Below are 8,975 nucleotides of genomic sequence, written 5' to 3' on the forward strand. Positions count from 1 at the left end.
ACATAAAAGTATTCTGAGAAATGAAGGAGACTTGACAAAAGATATTTTATTGGAGGACAAACAAGAAAAACATTTCTTAATTAAATTATGCAAAAACATCAAATGAGCTGTAACTACATACTTATAAAAATTAGGCCTAAAGAAGAATTCATAGCATACACATAACACTGCCATTCAAACAATAAAATGTATTGTAAAGATAGGGTGAACTGCCTATAATATGGGACATTTTTTGCATTTCAGAGTTCTGTGACATATTGCGATGTGTAGCCAAAACATTATAATCCCCAGGATGTGTCCTAATCAAATCAAAAGAGAAAACGCAGATAACACATTCATAAAAGAAATTATAGTCTCAGATGACTTACACTAAGAGCATTAATGTTGTGTCCTAATGTGGGACGCAGAAAAGTCTATGATAAAAGGCCACAATCACCTTGATTCATGTAGAATAGTAAAATCTTCTTAAGTTAGTAATTCTCTTGGTTGTGGATGGATGAAACATGGACATTTGAACATCATTAGACAAATAATACAATATGATAGTTTGGATGCATTTATCATAATGACATTAGGCAAATATTAACATAGGCCTATGTTAACAGTTAAATGCACAGTCAGAATTCCTGACTTTTCTCTAGTTAATTTTACTTAACAACAAATACGTACAATTACAACAGGCACAGCCTAGGCCTATTTGAAGGCAAAATATAAAATCTGGCAACTTGAAAAAACAACAACAACCCACAGATTGATCAAACTTTAGGCTAGATTCAACCTTGAGTCAGAATTCATTCTAATATTACACGTGCAGCAACACTAAAACCCTGTAAATAACCATTTTTGTCCCACAAACCATGCCCCACCACCCATTTTTGACTGACGGAAGTACGGTCCCACATTTGGCTAATCATACTGTCCCACTTTTCTTAAAGTGGGACACTAGGAAATTTGGTAAAAATATAAAAGATATAGTTTATACATACAAAATTATACTATTATTTTGATGGACAAACATTTCATAAGCACATTAGGCCAAAAAGTAGCTATGCCACTGACCTTTGAGTGGTCTTCACACAAGGTTTCTTGTTTGATGATTAGGCTACTTTACCCTCATATATGACTGGACATTTGCCCACTTTAGGGCAATTCACCCTACTTACACTATATCAGTCTATATACTGTATGACAGGTGAAAAACAGGTGAAAAAAAAAAGATCTCTAAAAATATCACTGTATTTTCACTGCAAGTGAAATGTAAGGAAGTCAGCTTTGTCAGACTACTTAATTTATATCGCTAAAAAAGCCTTCAGAAGTTATCTAAAGTTTTATTTGCCAAAAGGTCTGATTCTAGTCAATGTACCCTTCCGGTTTCAGAAGAAGATACTGCTTTAGTGGCTTTGGCACAGGGAGACTGGGAATGAGTGAGTAGCAGTTTTTCCCAAACTGTTTCCTCAGTGCAGACCGACACAGGTGCTGTAAACTACGTGGTCTATACTCCAGTGCAAAAAGAGACTCGTAAAAGGGTTGGTGAAGCTAAAAAAAATTTATATTAATATTAATGTATTAATATTTATTTATTTTGCTTCATTATTGTACAATAATGCAAACATGCATTGACTCATAGTATGAATGCAAAGATCCTTGTGAAATGATAAGAGACTCACATGAAAGATATCCTCAGGTATGGCCTCAACCCATTTGTAGGTTACAGGAACAAGTGTGTATGAGTTAAACAGGATTTCCACAGTTTTAGGTGCCCCTGCACAGGCTGTCAATACCTTAAAACAACAACAACAACAACAACAAACATTTAATTAATTAATTTTTAAAACTGACCATATCATAGAGATAGAAAATGCATAAGACATCAGCAAATTAAAATACTTTAAATCAGCATTTTTCAGTAGTAAGAAAATGTTACGTAATGAAATAAGAAGAGCTTTTTTTGTTGTTGTTGAGTATTGAAATATTCTATTAACTAATGTTATTAGTGATCACCTTCAGCAGTGCTTGTGGCCAGACTTTAATGGAGCCGCGATTTAACAAGGTCTGAACAACCATGTGAGGTTCCCATTCTTGCCGAACCACAGAGCTCTGTAGAACACTAGATAGCGGTGAACATCCGTTGTAGTCAATGGCATTGATATCAGCCCCATGATTCAAAAGAAGGTCCACCATCTTATGCTGAACATTACGGGCTGCCTTGTGTAGAGGACTGCGGCGTTCTTTATCAGCTAAATTAATGTTTGCTCCATAGGCCAGGAGGAGATGACAGAGCTCTAGGTATCGTTCATCTTCACTGTTGGCTGTCATTTCTGGTGAGACTCCACAAACCACCCCCAGTGGTGTTTCACCCGAAGAGCTGCTATGGTTTACACTGGTTCCGAATCGTAGGTACAGCTGTGCATGGTGGGGCAGACCATGTCTAGCTGCCACATGCAATGGCGTTTCTTCCTCTTCCTCACTGGGTATGTTCACCTTGGCACCATATCTCAACAAGGCTTTTGCACAACTACAAAAAAAAAAAGTGTACAGCAAATGTGCTCACACTGCAGCTAGAACTGATTTTTTCTAAAATGTATTATAGTTAGGACTACTTTTTATACTTTTTGAATAATTCAGTTTGTACTGCAAAAACAATAGGTGTAATTAGGGGGTGGGGGGTTGCATATGGGTTATTAATGTAAAACAACACATACTTATTCTAAATTAAAAAAGTATGAATATGTGGTCAATTTTATTATTGCGTTTGAATTATATGCCTACTCATGATAATGATAAAAATAAGGTGTATTAATACTATACTGTAGTATGTATAATTTTCAAATGATACCGTAGTGATTGTTGTGTTCTGCAGAGATGTAAGGCAGTCAGTCCCTCCTCTGTAATCTGGTTAGGATTAGCTCCATGTTCAAGCAGCAGCTCTACACATTCAGTGTTGGCGTTTACACAGGCCTCATGAAGTGCTGCTTTTCCTCCTGCGAGAAGGTTGGGGTGTGCGCCATGCTCCAGTAAATACTGTAGACATTCAGGGAAACCTTGTGCAGCAGCAATACACAGTGGGCTTGTCAGTTCTCTTTTGTACTCCAAAGACCAAAGACCTGAAATGGGAAATATTACCGGACAATCACAACTGATTTTTAACCCTTAAACGCATACCTCAGGTCTTTGGTGAAGAAAATAATAAAATGATTAAAAAAATGCCTGTATTTCCATTATTTTTTTGTAAAAAGTACACATGGTGTGTAACAGTATATTTTTTTCTGCACAATGATAATTAAATCTATAATGACTGAATAAGAGCAATTATTGACTTTAATCCACAAGGTAGCAATGTCTGATACACAATGATGAAGTGAGTTACCGCAGACAAAAACAAAACTAAAACACAGATCATCAAAACTTGAAACGGCTCAGCGATTTACTGCAGAGAAAGTACTGAACACAATCAAATAGTGTCACTGTCACTTGATGTTGGATCTGGTGAAGAAGCTGTCAGCGATCAAAATATTTTGAAAATGATAGTTTTGAGAATACGTTTGAGATAGTGAATATGAGCCAGTTGCTGAATGTGAAATGAGCTCTGACGAGGACAGTGAAGATGGTATAAAACATCTGCTCAAACTGAACCCTTCCAAGCTCCAAAAGGTAACAAAATATGCTTTATTTTATTCTTCTGTAATTGTTACTCTAATATCAGGGGAGTTTTATATTATCATGACAGGTACAGATATGTGTTAGATATAGCTCCGGGTCGCTAATCCTGAATCTTACAGAAAATAAGACAAAATGTTAAAACGAGGACTTCTTAAATGTCACTTATTTCATGTGACACTGACTGAAGACTGGAGTTATGATGCGACAATACACCTTTGCCATCACAGGAATATTACATTTTAAAATCTATTAAAATAATCAAATAAATGAAGCCTTGGTGAGTATAATAAAAATAAATAATAATAATAAAATAATAATAATAAAATAATTTAAAAAATAAAAATTGTACTGACGCCAAACTTTTGAACAGTAGTCTATTTCAGAAGAGATTCTACAGTAAAAAAGTAAATAAAATAATAGTTACTTCCATTGAATTGCCAAAAAAATATATCTTAAAAGTTATGAATAATAAAATATAATTAATGAAATAAAGTAATAAGAGTAGGAATACTACATACAATAAAGTCTTAAATAATAGATTTTAAAATACTCTAAATATAAAATAATAGAGAAATAAAACATCTAAAAGAAATCTGAAATTGTAAACGCTCCACAGTAGCAAAATAAAATGTTTAATCTCTGTTATCACTGGGAGTAAACTCAATCTTTGTTTTATCCAACAACACAACACAAAAAAGTACAATATTTTCAGATAGTTTTTTATCCCACAAATGACTGTTTTTACCTGATGGTCCAAATGTGGTTTCTGTGTGAGATTTCCACTCGAGTTCCTCCCGGCTCACATTGTAAAACACGTCAACATCAATATAGTTCCTTTTAAGGAGGGTTCGAAGCCCTCTGGAGTCTCCCTTCACTACAGCTCTATAGAGCCACAAGGAGCGTAAATGAGCTCTTTCCCAATGATCTTGTCCTAACTCACAGTTATCATCCAGCAGAGCCTGCCATCCATTCAGCTGCACGGTTGAACAGAGGTTCTCAAAGCACATAGTTCTTAGCATCTCCGCCTAACTTTTCAAATGGCTTATGCTTTCAAGGGCTTGCGTTTATATAGTGCTAGTCATGTTTTCCTATGGCTTCAAGCACTTTTTGCCTCTATTTTTAGTAAGCCATTGTTCTCCATCAGTTGGCCAAAGCTTACTGGTGCCATTTTTAGTTGTTGATGTATGAGATAAATGCTAAATCCTTTGAGCTACAAACATCTATGTCCATTTGTAGACTTTTTATTTATTTGAATAATAGACCCGTCTTTCAGGGACATTTAAGACATGCTCTGTTAAACGGATCAAATTTTGTATGCTACTTCCATGTAGCCTATGCCAAAAAGTGCCTATAGCATAACAGGTTAGTAGAAGCAGAGTGTTTAATTGCAATGGCATAATCTGTGGGTTGTATGAGATTATTTATTTTGAGGGCACACCAGGAAAATCTTTACTGGAATCTGCAGTATGAGTAGTAGAAGTGTTGCATGGAGACCGACCCAAACAGTAACTGGGATCAGGGCTCTCGAGTATTGATCTGTGCATGACATTCATATGCACAGAAGATTACCACAATCTCTTAGAAATCCTGTGTCAACTCCGAACAGATTCCTCACCTCAGTAATGCGCCATCCGCCCACAGACAGTGTGAAGCACAATGCCGTGAGTTAAGGGCTTTCTAAGTGATAAAAGACTTGTAGAGCGTGGCAAGTTTAGTCTATTTTAAAAGACGCAAGCTTTGTTATCCTTGCATGAAAAGCTTTAATATGTCAGTGTGTCTCGTGTAAGACGCATGTCTCATCAAGAGTGAGTGTAGGGAATGTGAGGGGAGTTTACTAGCAGACGCGCTGTCCGAAGTCAAAGCCTGGATTACAGTATGACTCGTATATGTCATAAATATATCCAGTTGATGTCCAAGTTTACACCAGATCATTACCAAAATTGTTAAATCTGATTATTGGTCACTAGCCTGTCAAATTCAATTGGAAATTCATTATTTACTCACCATCTTGTCATTCCAAATCCATAAGACTTTCGTTCATCTTTGAAACACAAATGAAGATATTTTTAATGAAAAATCAACTACGTACATTGTACAATGTTTATATGCAAATAAAGGCATAAATTAAATCTGTTCATCATATAAAGCGATCTTGTCTCTTTAGAAGACTTGGATTTAACAAAGTTAAACCAAGTGTGTGTTTTAAAGATTATTGAAAGTCTTACGGTTTTGAATGACAAAAGAACCATGATGACATTTTCCTTTTTGGGTGAACTATCCCTTTAATACATTACATTAGTTTATTTAGAATATGATTTCTGCATGTGATGTCAGAATGAGACTGCTAAAAAGATCAGCCTTTCATGCTGGTCAAAACTGGTTCTTTGCTGGTCGACCTGCAAAACAATGTTGTTCACTAAAAAAAAAAAAATGCCATCACTGACTAGCACTTTTTGCTGGTGAACAACATTGATTTGCTGCACCCACTAGTCCTGCACAAAACAAAACAAACACTAAACCTATTTAAGCTATTTAAGAAGCCAGTCAATTGCCCCAGCATACCTGAATCTAATTCTGGGAACCAGTATCCAAACTTCAACATATGTTGGTTGGGGTTATTCACAACAGATGCACAACATATGCTGCCTTTCAACTCAAGAACATGACTGATATGAATATCATTGAATTTTTTCTATTCTAATTAGCAAAAGCCCTCTTTGAAACATTATGAATGCACGAAGTTGAGTTTGCACATGTATTTCTGCACACTTCAGACCAAAGTAATGATGCTGAAATATAAACAATTCTTCTTTATCTGACCTAAAATAATATTGTATATCTCCATCCATCAAATCTGACTCACCCTGTTTCTGAGCAGTCCACAGCAGTTCATCACTCTGAAACTCTAACACTTTGTTCAGTTGCTCTGGATCTGAGAATCCATCCTGCATGTCCCTCATGTGGTGAGTTAACAGGTCATTGAGAACAGGAGGACAGAGAAAGTCCAACCCTGGTTGTCTATGACCTTTGGTCTTTTCTAAAGACGACCGCCTTCTCTCTGTCAAGAACGTGGCCTTTCGACTCACGGCGCCTTGGGAGAGCATGGCTGATATTGACAACCCTTTCCACTTCTTACCTGTCCGTTTTTATGGCTATTTATATTATCACTGTTGCTCTATATCCTGTATTTTTAGTACAAATGACATGTGATCAGTGCAGGGCAATTGCATGTCAAGGATGCCTTGATTATTGCTTTCACCAACAACACAGAGGCTGAGTTCGATAAACATGCCAGATGCACAGCTGAGTGGAAAGCATTGGTGGTGATATCACCACTACACAAGCCGGGAATAGAATCCAAATCTCCGTTTCAACAAATCATGAGGTGTGACAGCATTGTCCTCCAATCAGACTGGCCACACAGCTGCCCGGAATCTGATCCACACAGGTGCTTTACCTTGTGACCTTAATTCCAAAAGTGCCCTGAGCTGTCAACTGTAATTCCAGTGATAAGTGAAAGGGCATCTCCTTGATGAAAATTCATTAGTTTATTTAACATTATGTGCTGATTATTTGAATTGTCAAAACATTTGTTGAACATATGACTTTAAGGTTTCGATTGCTTTTATAGGCAGTTCTTATGCAGTTGTGTAGGTGCATGTGAAAGTAATCATTTGCTGACCTCACATGTAACTATATACAATTTAAAACATCTCCCAAACAGCTGACTTGGGTATTTTATGGCTGTAGTACTGATGAGGACTAAGCAATGCAATGAGGACAAATTCAAATTAATGGTTTGTTATTTTCATGTTGATAAGCAACTAGCAGTGTTGGCTTCATGCAGGGGTCTCTCTTTTTTTTTTTAAACACATTTAACATATGGAGCTGGCACCTTTGATACAAAGCGGGGCATGTTGCATAAACACAAGCATGGTTTTTGCTCTCAAATTTGTCCAATTGAAATTTTCATATAACTCACTTAAAAAAAAATTATGACTAGTCTTAAAGAAAAAACTTAGACAACAAATCTGTGAGACTAAGTCTAAGCAGTTTATGCAAATGGCCCCTAAAGGTTCCATTTTAAGACTGAATTATTATAACATGAATATCATTCCACTCAAATGCATTTACACACTTTACAAACTTACAAAACCAATTATGTGTAATTATTACAAATGTATAGAGTCATACAACTTTATTTTATTTTATTTTAATTTCATTTAATTAATTTTAGGATGTGGGAGTGACAAAGCATTTTGCTGAACTTTAGCGTCTCAATTTCCATTAGGGGATGTTCTGTATAAGTTTTTATTTATTTATTTATTTAAAATGACTACGCTGCAACGTTCTGGAAACGTTATGATTGCAAAAAAAAAAAAAAACCTATAAGAATGTTCTTAGAGGATTATTATTTGGTTCTAAAAAAACAACAAAAAAACCCAAAACAAACGGGAAAAAAAACTAACGTTAGGGGAACGTTCTGTGTTTGTTGGGTGTTTAACTATTAGCGTACTGGTTTGAAATTAGCCTGCAAAACTATCTAATACAAGTTATATGATTTTATCTGCAAAAGTTTAAATGCTAAACAAAATTTGGCCAAAATTTTTTATTCTTACCACAAAATCTTTTTTTTCTTTTTGCATGTGCCTATTTCCAGGCTTGACAACCATTTATAGGATCTGGGAACTGAAATGATCATAGAATTTAACATTGGTGGTGTTAAAACTCTCCCCATGTTACAACCATACCTGGTCTCCCTATTCGTATTGATTGATGGGAGAAAGAAATCTGTTCATTTTGAAATAGCTAAGTTTGAAATTTAAACTCTAGAAAAACTTTAACATTTTGTTTTCCATCATACAGTTTCAAGATCAACAAAGAGCATGGCTGTGTTGTACTTTCCCAACAGCACAACTAGGGGGAGCTCGACATCAGGGTCTTTCATCCAATCATCATTTGACAACTCTATGACAATATTTGGTTTTTCTTTGCTTGCCTCTGTGAGAAGGGTCTGAGTCCTTTGTGCTTCTTTAAGAGCCTGTACAAATTCTGATTCAACAGGGTAATCCAATACAATGTCATCTGACATTGTTTCACAACACCCCACTGTTAGTAAGGTTTTCCCCTTCCATAAAATACCGAATACTGTAATAAGTTTCATATGCTGTGCATCTGTTGTTGTTCTCGATGGTTACATCTAAATATAGACAGGTCCGACTGTAAGTTGATCTAAGTGTTTATAAGACTGAAGTTAGCATTATGTCAAAACCAATGTGAAATCTCAGTCAGTCATACAAGAGTGGAGAGCAAGC

At 35.8% G+C, this 8,975-nt stretch overlaps 1 protein-coding gene across 2 annotated transcripts; it reads right to left on the reverse strand.

The window, feature by feature from the left end:
- Nucleotides 1-26: 26 nt before the first annotated feature.
- asb18 (ankyrin repeat and SOCS box containing 18) lies at nucleotides 27-6,902 on the reverse strand. 2 transcript variants are annotated; one of them, XM_077215499.1, is made up of 5 exons: nucleotides 6,524-6,902; nucleotides 2,837-3,104; nucleotides 2,002-2,515; nucleotides 1,668-1,781; nucleotides 27-1,536 (listed from the first exon to the last, which is right to left on the reverse strand). In XM_077215499.1, the coding sequence occupies exons 1-5, from the start codon at nucleotides 6,762-6,764 to the stop codon at nucleotides 1,351-1,353; spliced, it is 1,323 nt and encodes a 440-aa protein (XP_077071614.1). In that variant the 5' UTR covers nucleotides 6,765-6,902; the 3' UTR covers nucleotides 27-1,350. The 2 variants fall into 2 exon arrangements, with proteins under 2 accessions (XP_077071614.1, XP_077071615.1); XM_077215500.1 differs by lacking the exon at nucleotides 6,524-6,902 and adding an exon at nucleotides 4,406-4,732 and having other exon boundaries at nucleotides 28-1,536.
- Between the last annotated feature and the right edge of the window lie 2,073 nt (nucleotides 6,903-8,975).

The sequence above is a fragment of the Siphateles boraxobius genome, unplaced genomic scaffold, assembly GCF_051911475.1.
Source record: "Siphateles boraxobius isolate OS27281-9 unplaced genomic scaffold, OSU_SipBor_1 7, whole genome shotgun sequence".
Taxonomy (NCBI): Eukaryota; Metazoa; Chordata; class Actinopteri; order Cypriniformes; family Leuciscidae; genus Siphateles; species Siphateles boraxobius.